General features: G+C 38.2%; 1 protein-coding gene across 1 annotated transcript in view; it reads right to left on the reverse strand.

The window, feature by feature from the left end:
* LOC144768001 (alpha-2-macroglobulin-like) overlaps positions 1–26829 on the reverse strand; it is a 203923-nt gene that overhangs the window by 42297 nt on the left and 134797 nt on the right. The window contains exons 16-19 of the mRNA XM_078651390.1: positions 23323–23493; positions 20337–20427; positions 17340–17421; positions 14435–14663 (exon numbers count right to left, since the gene is read on the reverse strand). Of these exons, the coding sequence (XP_078507516.1) occupies positions 14435–14663; positions 17340–17421; positions 20337–20427; positions 23323–23493 (573 nt within the window). The remainder of the gene's footprint in view (positions 1–14434; positions 14664–17339; positions 17422–20336; positions 20428–23322; positions 23494–26829) is intronic.

The following is a 26829-nucleotide window of genomic DNA, read 5'->3' on the forward strand; positions in this document are numbered from 1 at the left end:
TAGAGGACTTTATTTTAGTCCACCACAGCAGGGCGGAATAAGCTACCCCTATGACCACTTCTTGACGTCTCACAAAGGGAATCAGATATGGGATGATATTAGCAAAGTCTATCACAGCAGATTTCTCCACCATTTCTCCATTTAAACTATGCCGCTCAGAACCATACACTCTAAACAGAATATCTCAGTGTAGTATCCAGATAAGTGGATTATGAATGTAAGAAATTCGACAAAGGGACCTGCAGAGCTCCTGAAAGTGACCCGTTTACTGAAAAACAAACTACACGCCTGTCTCTCACACTTCTTCATCCATCACACTGCTAAGCGATATGTTTCATGACATGATACCTGCACCTCAGAGGGCTTCACACATGGCATGGAAACACTTCGCTCACAGTATCATAACAAAGACAGCACAGTTCTAAACTCCCAGCTTACAGAGTGTAGCATGCTACCCATGTAGACAAGTGCTTCAGCACCCCACATGGAGTAATAGGCACTATATAAATGTTGTTGTGCAATACAATATTTAACATGTAAACAAGTATCGCCATACACAAATTCTGGGTTAAGGGAAGTGATACTTTATTAGAGCACCTCATCCATCAAGTACTAGTGGCAACTGATCAACTCTTACTTAACTTGCATTCCATGTTCCACGTTTTATGTGACATATGCATTTCATGGTCTATATGGCATCACATAGCAAGCAAGTACAAAAGCATCTGCAGCTAGATAGCACACTTCTCCTCCCTTCAACACTTTACCTCTTAAAATAAAACAATAATGCATTACATTGTTGACTTTCACAGAATACCAGTCTAATCAACCATAGAACCTTTCTAATTACCTAGATATGCAAGGCCTTTTTATATGTACAATATACTTTTCTTTTTTTGCGGAACTAATACGTTATTTAACATAATCCTTTAGATATGATGGACTACTACTTCTGCATTTACTTCTTATGCACTCACTCATCTGATTCTCATTTAGATCAAGCCCAACCTTTTCACCATGTACTCATCTGTCACGCTCTAATGAATGTTCCTATTTATCCGAGCTTAATTTCAAAACAACTACACAGCGTTTAGTCCATATCCTTCTATCTTTAACTTTGATAACATTCTTAAAACATGTTATCTTTTGAATGGGATTTGTACATTTTGACCAAGACATATAACCCACTGGGGCTCACCGTCTGTGCTTTACCCTTTTCCTTTCATCAAAATGATGTCTATTCTTTTGCTGCACCTTCATCTCACAATCTCTGCACACTCCAATGCCATTGTACTTGACACCTTTATTTCAATCCATCCAACCTGGACATACCTATGTGTTAGTTGACCTTCCCTTAAACACCTCAAATGTTTTTTCAAGTACTAGAGAGGGGTGTTATGCAAATTCACTTTGGATAACTGAGTGCTCACTTTTATGACCCATTTGAACCTTTCAACTGCTCCATTTGTTTCAGGATGATAAATAGAACCTGTCTTGTGCTCTATCCCACATGACTGTAGATAGTCCTTCATTTGTACGGAACAGAATTGCAGACCAATCTCAGCAAATAGAGATTTAGGAAAGGTCTCTCATTTAAACATCTCCTGCATAAAATTGACTATACTGCCCATAGTCTCTAGCCATCTTGAGTATGTTTATGTTTATGTTTTTTGGATTTGTAATGCGCAACAAATACCCGGAGGTGTCTCGGCGCAGAGGATTTATACAGTGACAGAAAATGAAGAATGGTACTATTGGTCAAAGAGCCATAAATACATCATAGCCACCAAGTATGGTGTATATTGTTCTCTTCTCAACAGTTCAACAATATCAATGGCAACATCTTGCCAAAGACTATCTAGCAGTTTACGGCAAACTACCGGTACTGAACGTGGTGTCAAAATGTTATCACTGTTCCTTCTCTGACCATTCATTTAATATCTAAATCCATCCTGGCCACCAGAAATGTGCTCTAAATCTCCCCTTTGTATCCCATGTGACCCTGATGTGCCTCATCTATCAACATACTTCTCAACTTTATAGGGAAAATGTATTTTGTCCCTCTTAACAACACACCACTATCAACTGTAAGCTTAATATATATTTGACGCTCTTTGGCTCAGGCGAGGTTTTCAAATGAACTTGCCCAGACTGTATCAAATATCCATCAATTCACCATCCTTCAATGTTTCTTCTTTCCACTCCATTTCTGTTAGAATTCCTAGTGTAACTGCAAACACATCTATACTTTCTTCCTGCAGTTCTTCAACTAGCTCATTTTCTGTTTCACCTGATCCTAGTCTAGATAAACAATCCGCTAACAGATTTGTAACTGCAAGTACATGTTCTACCACAAAATTAAAACCTGTAATGCAACAACACATCTTCTGATTCTAGAGAAAATAAAATCTAGTCCTTTAAAAAAAAATCTCTTTCAAAGGTTTGTGATGAGAACATGTATTAATACTAGGTCCTCAAATGAAATTATAAATGTATTCCATGTCCAGTAAATTGCCAATGCTTCTCTCCACTACCGAATAAATCAACTCATACACTCATAAGCTCCTAGAAGCACAAGCAATGTGTTGCTATTCACCATCCTTTTTTTGTTTTAATATCACCCCAAACCTTTGGAGGTAGCATCAGTGACTATATTAGTTTCATCACAGGTAATGAATGCTTGCAAACTGCAAGCATTTTGTAACTCCTTTTTTATATCTCAAATTCATGTTTACACTCTGAACCTTTATAACTTCTTGTTCTTTCCAAGAGTCTCATGCTATTAGATTTGTCTGCTAAATTCTCTATAAATTTTACATAATATTCCACCATTCCAAGAAATGAAACTACCTTCTCTTTTGTACATGGTATGGATAATTTTCAAATGGCGTCTACTAACTCTTTTTTTTGGTGCACACCTCTTTCTGTGATAAAATGCCCCAAATAATTAACCTCTGGCATCGCACATTTGCACTTTTCCTTCTTTAGTGTTAAACCTGCTTACATGAATTTTTTAACACCATCCATACACTTGAGTTATGCTCACATAGAGTACTGCCAAGTATCAATAAGTCATCCTGATAACAATTGATGCCTTTCACCCCTTTAAGTACAGATGTGATAACCCACTGAAAAACAGAGGCTGACGATATAAGTCAAAAAGGCATCCTTTTGAACTTGGAAGCACCCATGTGGGGTATAAAAGCCATCAGCTCTGGTTAACTCTCAAATAACTGCACCTGATGGTATACCTGCATGAGATCAAGTGTCGTGAAGAATTTTGCTCCTGCCAAAGACAAGATTATTTCACCTACATTGGGAAGGGAAATTTATCAACTAATACTTCCCTGTTAAGATCCCTTAGGTTCAGCAACATTAATTTGGCACTTGTTCATCTCATCTCACATGATGCATTATCTGACTGGTTGATGATGTTATGTACCACATATACCCAGTACCATCTGATCATCTTAACTATACAAAAATGGAATTGGTGGCTCTGTCGCACTCGTGTAAACTCTAAATTTTCAAAAATTATTATTATTTTTTTGTGTTGGTAAATCCCAGTTGTAATCAATGGTTATTCCGGGTTTGGGTCTACAAGTTATTCGCCTCCTGTCCTTAAGCAAACTTTTTCACAAATCTAAGTATGGTGCCTCCCCCCACGGGAAAGGCTCTCGCCCCGTAGACTCTCACAAAGCGATGAAAGCGCCTTTATGAGGTGTATTTCAAAGAAAATTATTTTATTTTATTTCATAAAGTTGTATCTTTTTCCTAAGTAATTCTCAATATAACATTCATTCATTCCCCGTATTACACCAGGCAAGCCAAGAAGCATTCCTATTGACATGTGGATAAGACCACATACGATTGAAATATAAAACATGAATCTTTCATGGAGGATCACTGACATAACCTCGACAGACCGAATATCGACTGCACAAAATATCTATGCCAAATTATCGAGCACAAAAATATCGATTGCCTATACTTAAACAACAAAACAACAAAATATCGAACCCACATTATCGATTAAAAAAAACTAACCCTGGGCGTAGTGGGGCGTAGTGGGGCTCCGCGGAGCTACGCGGAGAGGGCGAGAAGCTACGCCCACTCCCGCACTCCGCGTAGCCCCACTACGCACCTCCCTCCCGCTCTCCCCTACATACTTTATTTAAGCATTTACACGGGTTAAAACAAGTTAAAAGCACTTAGCTTGTCCGGGGCTCGTCCGGGTCTTCATCTTTGAATAGCGTCCTTTGCCTGGATACCAATGCGCATGCGCGGGCGGCCGCGCATGCGCATTTCTCCCGAGAAATGCGCATGCGCGGCCGCCCGCGCATGCGCATTGGTATCCAGGCAAAGGACGCTATTCAAAGATGAAGACCCGGACGAGCCCCGGACAAGGTAAGTGCTTTTAACTTGTTTTTATCCGTGTAAATGTTTAAATAAAGTATCTAGTGGAGGGCGGGAGGGAGGCGGGTGGCGGCCGACTCGGCTACGCTCACGGAGTGGGCGTAGTGTTGCCGGCTACGCTGTCTACGCAAAATGCGTAGAAGGCAACACTACGCCTACTCCGTGGGCGTAGCCGATTCGGACGCCCACCCTTAAAAAAAACGACGACTACAAAAATATCGACTAACAACATTATCGATGTTTAAAACATCGAGTATCACATCTTTACATTAAATACAGTCAAAATATCGAATACAAAAATTTAGAATGCAAATATATCGTTTTTTTAAATATCGAATTTACAACATACTTAAATAAATCACTTTATTATTTATAAAAAATGTCATATTCATCACAAATAATCACAAAGTGTTTCTAAAAATAAATAAAACATACTATATTTTTAACAAACATTTAAATCACAAAATAACATCAAAAATACATTTTATAATACATAAACAACGTTGCTAACAACTAAACATTTCTCACTACAAATTATATATATTCCTCTACTTTAAAAACATAAATATAATATTACCTATACAAAATAGGGCCTTACACATAAAAAAAAAGTTAATTGGCGTCACCCATATAAGGAAAGCAATTAGCATAACATGTAAAAAAATTCAAATCCACAAACAAGAATAGACTATCAATTTAAACAACCAATCCTATTTCAGAAACTATAACACTAATGCTATATAAACAAGATTTAAACAAACTAAAAATGCAGACTAATTCTCCAATCTAAAGGAAGGCGAAACTCTGCTGGATTTCTGAAAGTAAACTAATTGACTTCAAAATAAAGAAAGCTACACCTATCTAAAGTAAGTACTACTACCTGAATATCCATCGAAAATGTAACTCTCAAACCTTACACCTGTATTTAAAAGCCAAATACCTAAAACATATCTTTTATTTCTACTCTTTATCCTACAGATAAAAAGAATATACAGAAGACCTACACAACACCGGGACATCAAACTTCAAATATAAATAAGTAAGTATATAAATTAAATGTAACTTTCGAAATGTAATAGATAGGTAACTAAATAGAAACGAGCTAAAAACCCACTACCAAATAATCATAAATACTTGTAAAATATTTGCTCACATTTTGTCTATTTATACAGGTACAAAAAGATATACACAGAAAATAACAGTTTCAAGAACATCAACACCCGAAAAGAACAGCTTGAAATCATAAAAAGATATACAGGTAAATCAGAAATGTGTTAAACTGTGTGATTAGAATACAACTTTCATTCTTTAAAATAATTATTGATATTTTCTTTTAATTACCTCCTAGCACTAAAATACAAGCATGACTGAAGAAGCTAAATTCATTTATTCTCAAAAAGGGAAAATGCTTCTTTGTTACATGGGATATGTCTACACTCAAGAGAAACAAAAAGATTTGAAAGTTTTTTGGAAGTGTACAAAATATTATGCCAACAAATGTTATGGTAGAGCTATAACTCAGGAAACCACTGTTACTTATACTAAGGAACATAATCACCCACCCAATGTAACAGAAATAGAGATTAGACAAATGCTTGATTCCCTGAAAGAAGCTAGTACTAGTACTGATCAACCAACCACTGCTATTTTGAAACACCATTTAAGTGTACTTCCCCAACATGCTTCTAGCCAACTACCATCTATAGAATCCCTTAAAAGAACTGTAGCTAGACAAAAAAGAGCAACATGCACTACTCCTCCCACACCTACAACTTTTGAAGAAGTGCAAATTCCCCCTGAACTCTCTGTAACTCACAGTAAAGATCAATTTATACTATATGACAACAAATCTAAAGATAAAAGAATTATACAGTTTGCCACAGCAAACAACATGACTAAACTTACCCAATGCCAAACTTGGATGATGGACGGTACTTTTTCTGTATGTCCAAAACCTTGTTATCAATTATACACTATCCACGGTCATTTCCAAAATGCTAATATTCCATTCCTATATGCCCTCTTACAAAACAAACAGCAAGCAACCTATCAAGATATACTAACTGAAGTCAAACATACTAACGACTATTTCCCACAAAGAATAATCATTGACTTTGAGAAAGCAATGATAAATAGCATCCTTAAAACATACCCACACACAGCAATACAGGGTTGCTATTACCATTTTAACCAATGTATATGGCGACATCTAAAAAAATCTACCTTGAGTGTCCAATACGCCACAGATAGCACATTTGCTTATCAAATAAAAAAACTAATCGCCCTAGCCTATGTTCCATTAACAGATGTAACTGAACACTATAACTTATTAATAGACAGCCCCTACTATAAAAGAAACGAAGAAAGACTAAGCCCTATGCTTGACTACTTCGAAGACACATGGGTAGGAAGGCTACACAGATCAGGCCATAGAAGACAACCCAAATACCAAATAGCTTGGTGGAATGTCTACCTTAGCACACTCAATGAGGAAGCAAAAACCAACAATGCAGTTGAAGGATGGCACAATGCCTTCCAATCAACTACAGGCAAAGGAACGCCTACCCTTCACAAATTAATACAATCCTTACAAAAAGAACAGAGTTACCAGGAGCTCCGAATGGGGCAATTAGTAACCCTGATTGGACCTAAACTCACCAAAGAAACAAAAAAAATGTATAACACACTCCAAAGCCAGGTTACCCTCTATCCAACTAGCAAAGGACTAGAATATCTATAAATGACTGCAAAAACTATTCTATAAAACATTACGTAACTATACATGTTACATTAAGCATTTATTTTCTTCACAATTCCTTCATTTTTATATGTAACAATTTGCAATTAAATTATCAAATACATATTAATAAAACATTTTAAATGTATTTACAAAATGTTACATACAACGTAACTAAAGCAAAAATTAAAGCAATTTCCCCACCCACAAAATGTGTTGTAAATACTTACATTTCTGTTGCACCTTCAAACGTGATCCAATTGCAAGCAATCCATACGAAACCGTGGCAAAAACTCATGCAATCCAAAGAAGCCCAAAAAAAATGTAAAAATACAAGCAAATCCATAGTGACTCCTCTCCAATGTAATCCACACGATATACCATGCAAAACCCGAAAATAGTCATTTAAAAAAAAAAAAAGGCTCCTGGAAAACCCGAAAACCAAAGTATGGGGCTCATTAGGATGGCGGACGGACTTGCGTCCGTCCGCCACCCTAGAGTAGGAGGGACCGTCCGCATGGGCTGCGGCGGTCCCTCCGTGCAAATTAGGATGTGACCGCCACCCTGGCGGTCACATCCTGGATATTTAACATTGCGGCGGGTGCAGCTTCAAGCTGCACCCGCCGCAATTTTAAAAAGCATACATTGCATATGTATGCAGCAAGCAGCAGGCACCGCGCGGTGCCTGCCGCTTGCTGCATACATATGCAGGGGGGTACCATAGGTACCCCCCATGTGCACCCCCCACCCCCCCTTCACCCAGGGGGCCTGCAACGGGCCCCGCAGTGAAGCACCGTATGCTTTTACACGGCGGAATATCCACCGTGTAAAAGCATTTCTTTCTGTGCATCCTAATATGGTGGACGGTGTCTGAGAGACACCGTCACCATATTACAGCTTTTCCGCCGCGGTTGTAAGCCAACCGCGGCGGAAAAGCTGCGGACGGAAACCAGGACCCACCAGCCATCCTAATGTGGCGGTGGGTCTTTGGTGGGTCCGCTGTGGTTTTTCCGCATCCTCCGGGCCAGCGGTGGCTTCCGCCGGCCCTGAGGATGCGGAAAAACCGCAATCCTAATGAGCCCCTATGTGTGTAAAAATATGAGTATATAATACTCGCCACACAACTCTGAATAAAAAAAATGACCTCCTCCAAAACAGTAAAACGCGACGCTAACCTGAAAAAGATAAAATACATACCCACCCACACAAATACACCCATACATACATAAAAACACATATTTAATCAGCAAACATATTGATTTTGAAATATTTAAACATATTAGCTAACCTCACACACTTACAAGTAAAACGCGGTAAAAAGCAAATATCGTACATTCTACCTAACACACAAAGCACAATCTTCTCTCAATAACACTATCTAAATAAACCTAAACACGCCACACATACACTTACAATAACGTCATTAACTTATAAAAATCAATTCAAACAAACTTACCCTCTCCAACGCGAAGCAGCATCCAACCGCGATCTGTTGAAGCACCAAATAAGCCTAAATAACATTACGTGGTTAAAAAGTAGTCCCTGTATATCCCAAAAAGCTATTTAATTTCTATATTCCAACACTTTAAAAATAGAAACTCAGTATTATATTATATGTAATTAATGTAAAAAAAAATTGAAAATTATTTCTTTAATGTTCTTTACTTTAAAATAATTATTGAACTCTTATCTAAGTTACTATAATAAATATTTTACTATTTATTTATACATTTTGAAAATAATGTATATGTTAAACAAATGTGCATGTATAGCCTTTTACCAAATCTGTTTATAAAAATGCTATTATTATTTCCTTACTTATGTATGTATATAAAAATGTATTTATGTGTTTATCTTTGTAAAAATGTATATTATTAATATTTTCTATATTCATAATATTAATTTCCAAAACAAACTATTACTGCTTTGTAACCCACAAAAATGTTACTATAATAACAAATGTATACATATGTTTCTATAATTTGCCTGTAATTTACAAAATGTAAAAATGAATATACAACAAATATAACAATATTTTTCAACATGTTTATTCTGACAATTTATTCAATGTCTATGTGATTAAAATAATTGTTATTAAATGAAAAGTACATATTATACATTTTTTGCTTTAACTATTTATGTTACAATATATGTGATTAAACCAAAAATTTATTTACAACTCATGTTTTTTTTAAAATACATATATATACACTTACTATAGTTTTTGTGATAATAAAAACTATTTACTTACTAATTTACAATACAATACAAATGGAAAAAATAGCTCTACTTAAAATATTTTTTTACGTGTTAATAAACTGTTTTTGATTTGTTCCATTTAACCCTGTGTATGTTTCCTTCTTTAATATTCAATATAAATATTAACTAAATATTAAATGTTCTAATTAAAGATGCATTTTAGATTGTAATAATTATAAAAATGTATATATCTTTTTACTACTACAATAACAATAATTATAAGTAGTACTAAAGTTTCAATATTTTATTGTAAAACTTTATTATAGTATCCTACCAATAATATTTATTATTTTTTTATATCTTTTTTTATTACCACTGCACCAATTATAAAGTCACAAACACTACTACACAGTAAACCGATACAAATTACAATTCCCACTCCACAAAGTATAAAGTCATGGAAGTTGCTGGACACTGAACTCATACATATTACTATTCCCACTCCACCAATTATAAAGTAAGAGAAGGTGCTGGAAACTTAACCCATACAAATTACTATTCCCACTCCACCAAGTGTCAACTCAAGGAAGGTGTTGGACACTAAACCCATAAAAATTACTATTCCCACTCCACCAAGTAAATACTCAGGGAAGGTGCTGGACACTAAACCCATATCAATTACTATTCCCACTCCACCAAGTATAAAATCAGGGAAGGTGCTGGACACTGAGCCCATCCAAATTACTATTCCCACTCCACCAAGTGTAAACTCAAGGAAGGTGTTGGACACTGAACCCATACAAATTACTATTCCCACTCCACCAAGTGTAAACTCAAGGAAGGTGCTGGACACTAAACCCATACAAATTACTATTCCCACTCCACCAAGTAAATACTCAGGGAAGGTGCTGGACACTAAACCCGTACAAATTACTATTCCCACTCCACCGAGTAAATACTCAGGGAAGGTGCTGGACACTAAACCCATATCAATTACTATTCCCACTCCACCAAGTATAAAATCAGGGAAGGTGCTGGACACTGAGCCCATCCAAATTACTATTCCCACTCCACCAAGTGTAAACTCAAGGAAGGTGTTGGACACTGAACCCATACAAATTACTATTCCCACTCCACCAAGTGTAAACTCAAGGAAGGTGTTGCACACTGAACCCATCCAAATTACTATTCCCACTCCACCAAGTATAAACTCAAGGAAGGTGTTGGACACTGAACCCATACAAATTACTATTCCCACTCCACCAAGTGTAAACTCAAGGAAGGTGCTGGACACTAAACCCATACAAATTACTATTCCCACTCCACCAAGTAAATACTCAGGGAAGGTGCTGGACACTAAACCCATATAAATTACTATTCCCACTCCACCAAGTAAATACTCAGGGAAGGTGCTGGACACTAAACCCATATCAATTACTATTCCCACTCCACCAAGTATAAAATCAGGGAAGGTGCTGGACACTGAGCCCATCCAAATTACTATTCCCACTCCACCAAGTGTCAACTCAAGGAAGGTGTTGGACACTGAACCCATACAAATTACTATTCCCACTCCACCAAGTGTAAACTCAAGGAAGGTGCTGGACACTAAACCCGTACAAATTACTATTCCCACTCCACCAAGTAAATACTCAGGGAAGGAGCTGGACACTAAACCCATATCAATTACTATTCCCACTCCACCAAGTATAAAATCAGGGAATGTGCTGGACAATGAGCCCATCCAAATTAATATTCCCACTCCACCAAGTATAAACTCAGTCATAGTTTTGTACATTACACCCATATAAAAAACTATTTCTTATTCACAAAATATAAACTCTAAATAAACGATGTACATAGAAACCATTTGATAATTAAATCCCAAAGCACTATATATAATTATATTATGGTACTAAACATTTTAATTTGCGAAAAATACTTAGTAATTATTAATTATAACTACATCTAAATTGTTATTTAATATTTAACTTATTATATCTAATTTTACATAAAACTCATTAAAATGTAGATTACAAATCCTATAGAAATAACAAACTGTTAGAAAATAAATATTAATATAAAAAATAAATATTTATTTAAAAAACATTTGTTAATTCATAAAAAATGTTATATCTTTAAACTATAAATCTTAAACTATCATACTAATAACATTAGATTATTTTTAAATCAAATGTACATGTTTTTTACAATATTATTTATAATTTTATCTAAAATGTTCTATATTTGAAACAAAATTGTATAACAAACAATCACACACTAATCATTATTAGCACAAAATACTACATTAATCTAATGATGCCATATTTTTATGGATAAATCTTTATTAAATATTTTATTACATACATTTAAACACTTACTTTAAGACACAATTAGAACAATTAAAAAAAAAATTCTAATATTTGATTTTTAAAAACTTTCTTTAAATTTGTTCTAATTATTATTAAATTATACTTTTCTTTGAAATATACTACATGAAGGTGCTTTCATCGCTTTGTGAGAGTCTACGGGCGAGACCCTTTCCCGGGGGAGGGCACCATACTTGCATCTTAACTATACACCACCCTTATGTCTGTTTAGACTTCGAACGGTCTTATTTTATTTGCCTTTTAAATTCTTAAAATTGTTTATGCCTCTGGCATTTTTAAACAGAACAGAGTTAATGTTTATACTAACAGTCCAGTATATTTCAGCATATGCCAAAGAGTTTTGGTGTCTTGCACTTTACTTAACATTTTGAGAAATTACCATAAAAAAAGACTTACACGTATGCACTTGTCGAGGTAGTTGAACACGGTGACCTTCAATCTGATCTAAAATATAAACTCTAAGTAAACGATGTACATAGAAACCATTTGATAATTAATTCCCAAAGCACTATATATAATTATATTATGGTACTAAACATTTAAATTTGAGAAAAATACTTAGTAAATATTAATTATAACTACATCTAAATTGTTATTTAATACTTAACTTATTATATCTAATTTTACATAAAACTCATTAAAATGTAGATTACAAATCCTATAGAAATAACAAACTGTTAGAAAATACATATTAATATAAAAAATAAATATTTATTTAAAAAACATTTGTTAATTCATAAAAAATGTTATATCTTTAAACTATAAATCTTAAACTATCATACTAATAACAATAGATTATTTTTAAATCAAATGTACATGTTTTTTACAATATTATTTATAATTTTATCTAAAATGTTCTATATTTGAAACAAAATTGTATAACAAACAATCACACACTAATCATTATTAGCACAAAATACTACATTAATCTAATGATGCCATATTTTTATGGTTAAATCTTTATTAAATATTTTATTACATACATTTAAACACTTACTTTAAGACACAATTAGAACAATTAATTTTTTTTTATAATATTTGATTTTTAAAAACTCTTTAAATTTGTTCTAATTATTATTAAATTATAATTTTAAATTTTCGAAATGTTTTCAAATTTTAAAATCAAATTTCAAATTTATAAATTTGATTTTATATAATGTAATAATATAAGATTTACATAATAAATTCATATTAGTTATACAAATAATACTTTTATATCGTAAAATTACATAAAAATATATTTTATTATACAATAATGTTAAATTTACTCACAATTTTTATTTTATTAAAAAAATAATTGTTTTTAAAAAAATTAGAATAATTTATTGAATATAAATATAATTTTTTATATTTTTTTAAATTTAATTTTGTTTTCAAATTATATTTATAATAAATTTACATTTTTTTTATTATATTTTATACAGTTCAAACACTATTATTGAAAATAAAGATAATTTTGTTTCATTTTTAAAAAATAAAATTTTTATTTATAATTATTTTTAATTTTTTTTTGTATATTTTATACAGTTCAAACACTAATCCCATAAAAAAAAACACTATGCCCATTTAAAAACACAACTCACTCATTTAAATTTTGATACATTTAATTTAATTTTTTTATTTTTCTAAAATGTAATTTTAAAATAATTTTTTTTAAATATAGTACAACATTTTATTAAATATTTTAAAACACTTCCCACCCTATTCCCCTAAAAACCCACTGCCCGCTCCTAGTTTATGTATTTTTCGATTTTGTATAATATTTTTAAAATATTGAACATATATTTTAAAACACTTCCCACCCTATTCCCATAAAAACCCACTACCCGCTCCTAGAAATTATTATACTATTTTAAATATATTTTATAAATATTTACATTTTTTTTATTATTTCTAAATAAATAATGAACTAAAATACATATATATTTTAACAACAAAATTACTAATAATACATTAAATACAGTGTACATTTAAATATTCGATATTATTAATATCGATATTATGACAGTCGATATTATGACAGTCGATATCATGACAGTCGATAACATGACTTTCGATATTCTTACAATCTATATTTTGACTTTCGATATTTTTTAATAACAAGAACAAACGATATTTTTTACTATCGATATTACTTACTCGATATTTTTACATTCGATATTTTTTAACAGACATAAAAATCGATATTAAATACTTCGATATTACTTACCTCGATATTACTGCCATCTCGATATTCTGGAGTCGATATTATGTCCATTCGAAAATAAAAACTCGATATTTAGACTGCATACCTTTCATGGAACATTGAAGAATGAATGAATGTTATATTGAGAATTACTTTGGAAAAAGATACAACTTTATGAAATAAAATAAAAGAATTTTCTTTGAAATATACTACATGAAGGTGCTTTCATCGCTTTGTGAGAGTCTACGGGCGAGACCCTTTCCCGGGGGAGGGCACCATACTTGCATCTTAACTATACACCACCCTTATGTCTGTTTAGACTTCGAACGGTCTTGTTTTATTGGCCTTTTAAATTCGTAAAATTGTTTATGCCTCTGGCATTTTTAAACAGAACAGAGTTAATGTTTGTACTAACAGTCCAGTATATTTCAGCATATGCCAAAGAGTTTTGGTGTCTTGCACTTTACTTAATAACATTTTGAGAAATTACCATAAAAAAAGACTTACACGTATGCACTTGTCGAGGTAGTTGAACACGGTGACCTTCAATCTGAAAGCCTCACCACGAATGACAGAGTATGGAAGTGTCATATCTGTGAAGAAGGGCTGGAAGGCAGTCAGAGAAGTGGTGGGGGAGAGGCCGAAGCCGGTGTCTGTAGCCAGGCAGAACGCGCTGGCTTTCCACTCAGTGATGGTGTCTGGGATCGTGGACTGGAGTTCAACATGCCCTTTGTCACTGGTAAGAAATGGTAAAAGGAAGATTAAATATAATATTATTCTCAAAAGTGCATGTGAAACACATATTTCCAATGTGTAGAGTATAGGGTAAGATCAAATATATTACAGTGATAGCTACTGGCCCGGCAACATAAACATCTACACCCAATTGATAAAGAAGGCAGAAGTTTTCTGTTTAAAAGTTCTCCCTCGCTCTTTGCCTTCCAAGCGGCACCCTATGGTCCCTTCAAAAGGCATCACTAACAAGACATAAAGCTCGGAATACAGGTTTCCTCACCCACCCGTGACAAAAGCAACTAAGATTTTCTCTCTCTCACTTATCAACATTACTACAGGCTTTCCCAATCCTGCTTCTTGAGGAGGACCACAAGCTAAACCACATTGTCTCACCATCAGCAATAGATACTTCCCTCATACATCATCACTGCGGGTAATACAAGTTTCCTCATACATGAAGTTTATCTTCCTCTCACTCGTAAAAATCAATGTATGTTATTTTAATCCTGCTTCGTCAAAAGACACACAAGTATAACCTCACTGCCTCACCATCAGAAATAGACACTTCCCTCATACATCACCAGCGCTGGTAAGCTCCTCATGTTTTTGTCCCATTTTAGGATAAAACTTGTAAAAGGCTATACATTTAAAGTCTGTATTCTTCGATGATGGTTTTTATTGTTTGTGATAATTATTGGACATAAAACTAGCTACTCTTAATGGGGGTCTGGGTGTATTAATTTTTAGGTGATCCTGTGTCTAAGAGTATCGATGTAGGACAGGCGGGTGCGAGTGATATTGAGGGGGTGGTGAAATCAAGGGGATCATTTGGTCGACCAGAAGGGGTGTCGATGAGGAATGGTTTTGGTGAAGGTGTTACAGGTGCCAGCACCTGTACAAGCACTGCAGGCCAACCACCCTTCTTACCGCTTGCAAGATTAACCTGTAAACCAAATATATATCTGTTGGACTATTTTGTTAAATGTTTTGTTTATTTCACCCTACCACTTTCTTTCAGTTTGTTTGGTGGGCTAATTTATTGTATTTTACCTTCTTATGCTCTTCCTTTTCAATTGCAAGGGGAAGAAAGGGCTATATCAGGTATTAGCTAAGATTATTCGTTTTAGATGTTGACTAAGGTTGTTTGACTGGTTGCATTTGGAGTCTAAGGAGCCCATTAGGATGGCGGGTGGACACCCTAGCGGTGCTGGGAACAGCCACCAGTGGTGCGGCGGTCCCCTCCCAGGCCATTAGGATGCCACCACCACCATGGTGGTGGCATCCTCCATTCCCAGCATTGCGGCGGGCGTTGCTCACAGCACCACCCGCCACAATGCTGGGAATGCACTGCGTGAATTGTCATGCACAAGGTGACAGGCACCATGAGGTGCCTGCCACCATGTCCATGACAATGCAGGGGGTACCATAGGTACCCCCCATGTGCACCCTCCACCCCCCTAATACCCTGGGGGCCCGCAATGGGCCCCCAAAAGCAGAATCTGAATGTCTTTCCGCCGCCACCGAAAGGCATCTTTACGCCCCCATACTAATATGGATGGAGATGTCTAGCAGACACCCTCACCATATTAAACCCTTTTCCGCCCGGTCGACTTGTTGACCGTGCGGAAATGCGGCGGACGGTCTTCCCGTCCGCCGCGGTACCCCCGCCATACTAATGTGGCGGGGGTGGGGGGTAAATGGGTGGCCGGCGGGGAAGGATGTAGGGCGTATCGCCACCGCCATGCGGGCGGTGGCGATCCGCCCTATATCCTAATGACCTCCTAAGTGTCAGAGTTGTAGTTTGTGCTGGAGAGGTTTACTCACTAATAGCGCTACTCACCTTATCTGCTTTCCACCTCACATCTGATTGTGCAGGTACCTTTCATATTCGCCTTTTATAGTTTCCATCCAGGTCATAGACAACTTGTATATATTCCCGCACACATAGCATGTATACGTGCACCATAATTGATTTTATTCATTTTTATGAATTTATCGATAAAAAATATCTTTTCTCTCATCATTCAATATTCATGCTTATGGTGGGGTTTTATCTTGGTAACATGATTTTAAGACTTTTATGTTTATGGTTTTAATTCTTTGATGATTTACTTTTAACAAGACTGATACAATGCTCCGAGTCTGTGGGAGTTTGATTCTGTTTTTGAGCAGCGAGGAGGTACCTCCATCAGCACTTCTTGTGGTTTCCCTCCCACTGTGACATAGATGCACTAGTTGAAAATAGACATGTGGATGATGCTCTTTGAGTCAAATTCTCTCTTGAGGCACATTCTACAAATGGTCAGATTTAAAGAGAAATGCATCCCAGATATATTCTAAAAACTTGGGTATAGTTCCTCATCAAATGACGGAAGTTCACCTCATTTATACCAGGCCATACACGGCACAGGCAGTGGTTCATAGAAAAAATGAGAAAGAGGTGGGGAAGCTGGGCTTTTCCTAGACCACGAATATGAAGGAGCTGGCTGAAGGATTGGAGGAAAAGAGGCATGTTGATCTATGATGTGGAACTATTCATCTTTTGTTTATTTCTGAATATTTGTGGTCAGTAAAAAAATACTTTGCATTACCACTTTCTTGCTCCCAACACATCAAGTGGATCCTAAGATATTGTAAGCCCCTAGTTGACTGGTAAAGAGGAAGGAATGGTACTTACTCAGTGGTCTTCAGATCCCATATCCAGGTCTCAGGAAAGTAGGTCCGAACTGTCTCTATCGACGATCGGAAAGCTCTTCGGCCTAACATCGTCGGGTCGGGTAGACGCATATGTGAGTAAAAAACAATATCACATGTTTTAACTGGAAACAAACAATATTTCATCCTGGAAGAGTAACTCTGGGCTTTTGAAATCTTGCTACACACAATTCACTGATGAATGCAATCACTGATTACATACAATACTTCTATATAGTCATGACCTGTTCTATGCCTTCTTTTTATAGCTAATTCCAGTATAGTTATATATGGGATGAAGAACCCCCTATCATATGTAATAAGCTTATTAGAAATCCCACAGAGTTATGTGATTATACAGAGAAACAGGAGGAATGAGGTCTGAGGCAGAACTCATCATAAGGGTGTATCTTTCTCCTAATACTTTTTGAGTCATCACACTTCTCCCCTTTTCAATTTTTAATTTGTGGTTTCTTGCTCTCTTTAATGAAAGTGGTACAATCTTTGCAGTTATTTACTATAAATGTGAACTATAGACTGTGAAAGTAAAAATGTCAATAATCATCTTGGAAGCAGTTACAAAATATATTAGAATCAATTAAATATGATACTTTCAAAGCAGTTGTAGTTAAGAATGTGCTGGAAGTGAGATGAATTCTTCAGATGAACTTTCCCAGTAAAATAAAAAATGGTGCTGCCATAAATGTCTCATAATTAGCTAAAACTGTAAATGTTTAGGGAAAAGTAGCTGAAAAGACTGTCCTTTACACCATCAGCCTGCTCTGGCAGAGGTATCTGATGTCACAACTCAACGTTCATAATTTACAGTAGACTAGTGATGTAATTTCCTCATTACAATTAAGTTGCAATGCCTCAAATTGATTAGAAGATAGGTTTATAGAGTCATTTCAGCCTTTGGTCCACTTTGATGTGCCTATTATAACTCTGTTCCTTTTTCTTAGTAATGTGAGGAGCAAGTGTTATTATCACATAATTTAAAATGTTACTCATTTTTTGACTTTGGAAGGAAGCAGGAATAGGTTATCCCTACCAGAATTTCAATTCATGACCTGCACTAAACACAGATGTAAGCACCACGGATTTAACTCACACAGCCATCTTGATGATGCACCCATTTGCATGTGTCCAGCCAGTCTCCAATAAAAATGTACCTACAAAGTTTGCTATTATAGGACACATTCTGTAACTTTACACAGTTTGTAGTAATAAACATCACCAATCCCCTATGGTGGAGTCCGGCAACTATTGGTGTGTTTAACTGAGATGGCACATGGCTCTAATTTCTGCTGCTCAGGGAGCTGTTTTACAGGGGAGTGGATGTGAGTGGGACCTACCAGACCTGGGTGCACTCTGCCCTTTTTGTGACATGAACTCTCTCTGTGTTCCTGTCACTTGAAAATGTTGCATTGGGTTTCCTTTGAGAGATTTACTCAGAGTGAGTGTGGGACTGTTAGTTTGGAGTAGTTTGCTTTCCAGCATGTTGGGTGCACTGGAAAAGCCCCTTCATCTGAAAGACCTCAGTGGTTTCAGTTTTCTTACATATGCACTGTAACTGTATGGTAGAGTTGTGTCTATTATTTGGAAAGTTCAGCACGTAAACTGGCTCTCACCCAATCACTGGTGCTGGGTCATGGCGGGCATTGCAGGCAAGGTTAGCCAGCAGTATGAGTGCAAGACTTTTCTTAATTTGTGCTGGTGTTTGCCGGTGCCCAACACCAGTACATATCTTTCAACACCTGCAGTTATTTATCAAAGTCTATCATATGGTGGCACTGTCTGCCTTTCTCTGAGCAGAGAAAATCAGTAAAGTATTACATAAAAAGCAATGTACTATCAAATATGATAGATTTTGAATCTGAACTCAGGAGAAGTGAGACCCAAAGGTGGACCTCAGACTTTGCTTAGTTCATGAGCACAACTACTGCCCAGTATCTACTCCTGCTAATACACTTTTGAGATCACACACAGTGGCATCAACTCTCCTCATTAATGATTACCAGCCCCCTTTGCATCTGCAGTCCAAGCTCAAACAAACACTTTGCCCTCCTCCAGTCAGTACTGAGCTCCCTCATTAGAACTTTGGGTCTCATTACAATGCACTTTCCGACCAACTCAGTGTCAGAATGGTTTCCGACCAACACGGGTTCGGGGAGTCTGACCGACCGATTACGATGTTTCCGAACAACGTTCGGTCGTACTTTTATTGACTTCAATGGGAGCCTGTTCTTCCAACCGACAACACAGGCTCCCATTGAAAAAAAGGGGTGGGTGCAGAAAACCTTGCACCCTGTGGCGGGCAGTCCATGGTGCCTTCCACACTGTCCATGGTTGGAAAGAGGGGACCCATGGGCACCCCCATGGGCCTCAACCGGAGACCTATGGGTAAAGGGGGCCTGCTATGGGCCCGTGAAGTCGATTTTTGACAGCCGATCCGTGTCAGACTGACCGAGTCGGAATGGCTGTCGGAATCCAACATCGTAATCGGTTTGTTGGAAACACAGCACATAGAGTTCTACGATTTGGCTCGGACTCTTGAATGCCGGTCAGAACTGATTCGGAATGACCGACCAACTACCTAGTATCATAATCGGCCGGTCGGAAATGTTTCAGAGTCAGTCGGAAACTCTGCTTCCTACACTGGTTTGGTCAAACCGAATGCCATTTGGAGCCTTTCCGACCAATATCGTAATTAGGCCCTAAGTATGTAGCCCTAGGACTGAGTTATCAGGCACCATTTAAAGGTGAGGACTGAGGTCCATTGTCTTTGCCAATTATGAGTCGACTGAGATCATATTGTAGGGGTTTTGTAAATGATAATTGTGGTGCATATAAAGATGCAAGCTTGATGCTCCTGATCCACAACAAGTCTAGATTTGACATATGATAAATTACAGTTTAACCTCCACCATACCGTGGGGGGAGCTCCAAGCATTGTTAAGAAATGCTTCTGTTGCCTTACCGGGAGGAATAGGTCTATTCCTAGTGGTGGTGATGGAGCATATATGTGGCTTCCGGAATTCACCGTTGGTTACCACCTTCAAACCCATTCCCTGAAAACAAAAGACATATCATTTAAGTTACAACATCTACACTGCAGACACTACACCCGGGAGGGCTGTCTTCATTCACAACATGTTCTCATGATCATAACCTTGCACTTAGTGAATTGAATCTGAGCTCTGCACTCCCCATGAATATCATTAGCTGTGGTGACATCTTTCGCTTTCCAAAGTGAGCCCGTAGTTTTTGTCTTTCCTGGTGCCATCATAAATTCTGCAATGAGAATCCCAGTTGTGACCGCTCAGTGGATTCTCATGTCTCTGGGTGCCACCTTAGAGTTAGGAGGTGAATCCCACATGTGTTCCCCATTGATTCCTATATCTTCCGTCACACCCATCGGATGTACGTTGTTACAACACATGCTTTTACCACGCATGCTTTTACAACGCATGTTTTTCAACGCAAGTCGTTACAACGACTTGCGTTGGGGGGTGCTGGATAGTGAATAGTTTAACTTACTATTCCAACTCCAGTCCCCGTGGATAGTAGAGAAGGTGTAGGATAGTAAATTAAACTATTACCTATCCTAGAGCCCCCCCAGCGCAATTCGTTGTAATGACTTGCGTTGAAGAACCTGCGTTGTAAAGGCACTGCGTGGTAAACGTTGTGTCATAAAGGATGTTTCCCCACCCATCAGTCGCTGACGGGGATGAAGAATTGGCAACGGAGTGTTTGGTAAATGGATTCCATTCAGAGGAAAAGGCGGTGACAAGTGGGATGGCACAACTACCTGTCTGTGCTTCATGCTAATTACAGGTGATAGGTGTAACTCTTGGGCAGCACCACTATAATTATGCGATCTTGCCTCTGTGGCATTTTTCACATAAGTTTTCAATTTGCATCTTTAGCCACATAGTCCAACTTCTGCTGCATAACGTATCGATTCCCCAAAAATAGTTTCTAGCTCAAATGACTCAAATATACTAAAAACACAGTAACACATGTTCCTTTGCACTGGAATCTTTTTGCTAAGGCTTGCTGGGCAGTCACCATTCAGTTGCTCATTGTTGTATTTTGTTGTTAAATTGGTATTAATAAGGAAAAAGAAAAACTATTACAAAATATGCAGCATTACACAGCACAATCTAACTTTCTTTGCAGAATAATTTAGTCAACCCTGCTACATAATTTGTTACTCTTCTGCCAAGTAATTACAGTGGCCCTTCCCTTAAACAATGGAAACATGGGGAATGGTGTAGAAAGTCATAAAGTAAGCATTACTGGTGGCAACTAATAGCTCTACATAGCAAAAGACAAGCCTTACACAGGCCTCATTGTGAGAGACTATTCCATATTTGATTGTCAATTCCTATTGTTGCCACTAAATTGAGAGTTATAACTACTGTGATACAATTACACACTTGCTACCCCTCCCCCTAGCATTTCAATAGCACAAATGCAGCAATAGGTCTCTGTGGGGGATGACCAAGAGCTGGGAAGTGTGCAAACACTGACTGCCACAGTAATTAGTAATTCCTTAGGGAAAAACCACGGTGCAACTTGGAATGCCACAATATTCCTGCACCTATGAATTACAGATACTCAGGGCATCAGGAATTCTGGGTCCATGAAAGTTCAATTAGGGCCAAAGAGTCACCCAGAATGAGGAACTTGGTGCAGAAAAATCCTGGATTACTAAAGTGTAAAATTTGAAGAAACTATATCCTACCGGACACAAGCAGTCTATGCCTAACATCGTCTGTTTAGAAGTGCTGAGCTCAAAGAACAAACTATAGAAATGTTAGAGGTAAAGAAGGAGGTATAACCAGGGAAAATAATAAGTTGTGTTATTTCTGTGCACATCACTAGTGAAGTTTGATTGAGCATTCTGCTGGTTATGGCGACCACGACTGTATAGCGGTAAAGAGAGATTGGATATAATAGAGAGAAGGGTTTCCAATAGGCTGCAAAATTTGGACCACAGGTTGTAAAGGAGACTCATGAATTTAATCATGCCCACTAGGTGAAAAACTAAAGAGGAAGGCATATAAGTTCTCCTCAGAAATCAGGTCAGCTGTCCAAGCCTTAGTGATTTCCTATAGAGGTAAGACCCTCCTTCCTGGCCTATCCAAAAACACAATCACAACCTCTCAAGGACAACCTACATGGCTTAGCATTTGTGCTTTTCAAAGGTCCAGTCATGGACCATATTCAACTGGTGACCATTGGAATTCTGCAGCAACTTCAAAACAGCCACCATATCTCATAGGGCTTCACACTCTGCATTTTCGCTATACCTTAGGGGCTAATTGCACACCATTGAGAGAGAGAGAGAGAGAGAGAGGAAAATATAAGACAAATCAGTTCTCCTGGAGATTCATTAACCAAAGAAAAGCAAAACTGCAAAACAGACCTTCTCCTGTTTAGATCCAAGAATATGGAACCCATTCTCTGAAACCATCAAACTTCTCATTTCCTCTCTTTCGGGATATACGGCTCACATGTCGGAAGTCCGTCTAACAAATTAGTTCGCCTGCCCACTCCCATTCCTTCCCTGTACTCCTGATCCCCTTCTCCCCTCCTGCTCAACCCTCTACTGACTATCACCTTCTCAAAAAATTCAAATGTACTGTTGCTTTCACTTAGTACTATTGTTCTTTTCTTAAATTACACTGCACTGTTCGCTATATGTAAAGCATCACATTGCTCCTGTGTCATGAAATACATGCATATGTACATGTGTACATACGCACACGCATAAATATTGAAGCATTCACATTCATAGGGAGACTGGACAGATCATAAGAGGAAAGTAGTGCTCAGCAGCAGAGCTCTCTTAGACCAAGAAGTCCTGAAACTGGACTAGAAGGCTCACAATCCTTAGAACACTGGCAAGGCAATGCGTTCATCATGGAGCATGCAAGATGAGGAAAGATCAGACTCACCTTCAGAAGGTCAGAAACATCCTTCTCTGTGTGCAGGTCTGCCAGGAAGTAGATCAGCCCATTCTGAAAGAGAGGCTTGCGATTCGCACAGGGTGTAGAGTCTTCTTCCTCCAGGTGCCACCCTCCATGGTAATACCCTGTGAGGTCTTTCACTGGGAGCAGGTCATACACCTAAGTTTACAAGACGAAAGAGGACATTAATCTATGTAAATGCGTGATTGGATGACAACCCTCACTTCCTGCTCCCATCAGACTCCTCCTGCCCCAGAATTTATCTTGAATTTTCTGAGAACATACTGAGGCAAAGATGAGACCCAAGCATCAGTAGACAGAACACAACAGTGATCCTACACCCATTTTTCAGCACATTAGTGGGTGCACCATGTAACGCCCTCGCTTCGGGAGCTTTTCCACCCAGGACATGGGGATGAGTCAAGTACACTAGAAATAATATGCATAAGCACAATCCAAATACTTCATCATAGAGCCAGTGGATGTAGGCTCTGTGAGGTTTAGATGTGATGTCCCCACCTACCTGGTAAAAAGAAATCTGTTAATTTGGAACTTTTTTAAGATCATGAATTTGCAACACCATTAATTCCGATAACCGATGAGAGTAGCACATATCACCGGAAAAACATGCCACTGCTTTACTAGATTGCAAGAAGCAGATGTGCAGTCCTCGCCAGCGGGATGTCTGACCAATAAAGTATTGATAGCGAAATCCATAGTCGCCTTAAACACGATACTCAAGAAATACTAACTTGGTTTGGATTGAACGTTTTAGGATCATTGAAGACTGTACCTTCTATAAAATTAGAGCAGATCACAATCTCTTTTGTGTTCCAGGATCTTCTACCTAGTATGAATGAGGTTCTTCCTGACTGCTATCCTGCTACAGAAAAGAGGTTCTAAAGAAGACTCTTTTTTTGTATAATATGTGTTGCTCTTTTATAGCTATTGATGTCCTTTTGTGCAGGGAAAACCACCTTGATATGATTTGGTCCTATAAATGTACTGTGCAAATATACTCGCTCATTCAATTTCCTATTAACTCCTCTGCACAGGTGCATTGGAGTGACTACAGTGAACAAAACTATTCTTTTTATAGTAACCTTATAATACAGGAGAGAGGTTAGCTAAGTCCAAGAAGGGTTTCATGTGCACACACTTTCATGCCAAACAAACTTACATGTCACACATTGGCATTTCCCCACTGCTCTTAGACAGGAAAGGCTCAGAACAGTTGATTAAGTATGCAACTTCTGTACACTAGTACAATATCTCAGTAGGTGAATTGGACAACCTACATGGCTTAGCATTTGTGCTTTTCAAAGGTCCAGTCATGGACCATATTCAACTGGTGACCATTGGAATTCTGCAGCAACTTCAAAACAACCACCATATCTCATAGGGCTTCACACTCTGCATTTTGGCTATACCTTAGGGGCTAATTGCACACCATTGAGAGAGAGAGAGAGAGAGAGAGAGAGAGAGAGGAAAATATAAGACAAATCAGTTCTCCTGGAGATTCATTAACCAAAGAAAAGCAAAACTGCAAAACAGACCTTCTCCTGTTTAGATCCAAGAATATGGAACCCATTCTATTAAACCATCAAACTTCTCATTTCCTCTCTTTCGGGATATACGGCTCACATGTCGGAAGTCCGACTAACAAATTAGTTCGCCTGCCCACTCCCATTCCTTCCCTGTACTCTTGATCCCCTTCTCCCCTCCTGCTCAACCCTCTACTGACTATCACCTTCTCAAAAAATTCAAATGTACTGCTGCTTTCACTTAGTACTATTGTTCTTTTCTTAAATTACACTGCACTGTTCGCTATATGTAAAGCATCACATTGCTCCTGTGTCATGAAATACATGCATACGTACATGTGTACATACGCACACGCATAAATATTGAAGCATTCACATTCATAGGGAGACTGGACAGATCATAAGAGGAAAGTAGTGCTCAGCAGCAGAGCTCTCTTAGACCAAGAAGTCCTGAAACTGGACTAGAAGGCTCACAATCCTTAGAACACTGGCAAGGCAATGCGTTCATCATGGTGCATGCAAGATGAGGAAAGATCAGACTCACCTTCAGAAGGTCAGAAACATCCTTCTGTGTGTCCATGACTGCCGGAAAGTAGATCAGCCCATTCTGAAAGAGAGGCTTGCGATTCACACAGGGTGTAGAGTCTACTTCCTCCAGGTACCACCTTCCATGGTAATACCCTGTGAGGTCTTTCACTGGGAGCAGGTCATACACTAGTACAATATCTCAGTAGGTGAATTGATAAGACGTCCTTAGCATTTAAGTCATAAAATCCTATACAATATGGCATTTGCTGATGCAGCGAATCTTGGGAACAGAGGGGCTTATTTACAACAAAGTGGCTCAGTGCAGACGCGGCGATCTAGGCTGCTGATGTGTTGTTACACTCTATCTCTCCGCTAATGCTGCTAAGCTCCGCTAAGCTGACTACAAGCTTTTTAACGCGGCTCTCCGCACTTATTGTTGTGTAATTTTTAAAACTGCTATTTTTAAACTGCAATTGGTGCTTTTGCTATCACTGTTAGTGAGAGATCTCACCTGTATCATTTACGCTCCAGACCCCGTTCCGCCCCGGCTGAGTGCCGTTTGCGCGGAGGGTCGAACTGCAGAGCGCCATTCCCCGCCTTCTCTTCTCCACTTCCGCCCTGCTTCACCCAGCGCAGGTTAGCGGTCTAGTGGCTATTGACCCAGGAGTATATCTTCTGCGCTAACGAGGGTCACAGTTGACAGATGCGGCGATCTAGGCTGCTGATGTGTTGTTACACTCTATCTCTCCGCTAATGCTGCTAAGCTCCGCTAAGCTGACTACAAGCTTTTTAACGCGGCTCTCCGCACTTATTGTTGTGTAATTTTTAAAACTGCTATTTTTAAACTGCAATTGGTGCTTTTGCTATCACTGTTAGTGAGAGATCTCACCTGTACCATTTACGCTCCAGACCCCGTTCCGCCCCGGCTGAGTGCCGTTTGCGCGGAGGGTCGAACTGCAGAGCGCCATTCCCCGCCTTCTCTTCTCCACTTCCGCCCTGCTTCACCCAGCGCAGGTTAGCGGTCTAGTGGTTAAACGCAGTCCCACATAAAATGACGATATGGCGGAAGCGCAGCGGACGAGCGGAGCGGGAGCGCCGACTTCGCGCTGAAGTCGCGCCTAAGTCCAGCCCGTCTGCGCCCGTCCGTGGCCAGCCGCGACCTGCGGCCCTACACCCTGCCCAAACTTTTACGTACTCGTCGTCTAAGTTATGCACTCTGCAACATGTAGTCCCTCTACCGCCCGACGCCATCAGGAGGGCCCAGGAGTGCGGTATTTCGACCTCTCCATGCACGGTATTGAACTCTCTGCCTGAACTTGTTCCTACCCCCGGACCCCGTTACCCCACCTCCCCTAAACCTGAGACCCGCGCCCTAACCATCCTCTACCTCAATACTCGTTCCATGGTAAAACACCAACCAGAA

The sequence above is a fragment of the Lissotriton helveticus genome, chromosome 7 (assembly GCF_964261635.1).
Source record: "Lissotriton helveticus chromosome 7, aLisHel1.1, whole genome shotgun sequence".
Classification (NCBI taxonomy): Eukaryota; Metazoa; Chordata; class Amphibia; order Caudata; family Salamandridae; genus Lissotriton; species Lissotriton helveticus.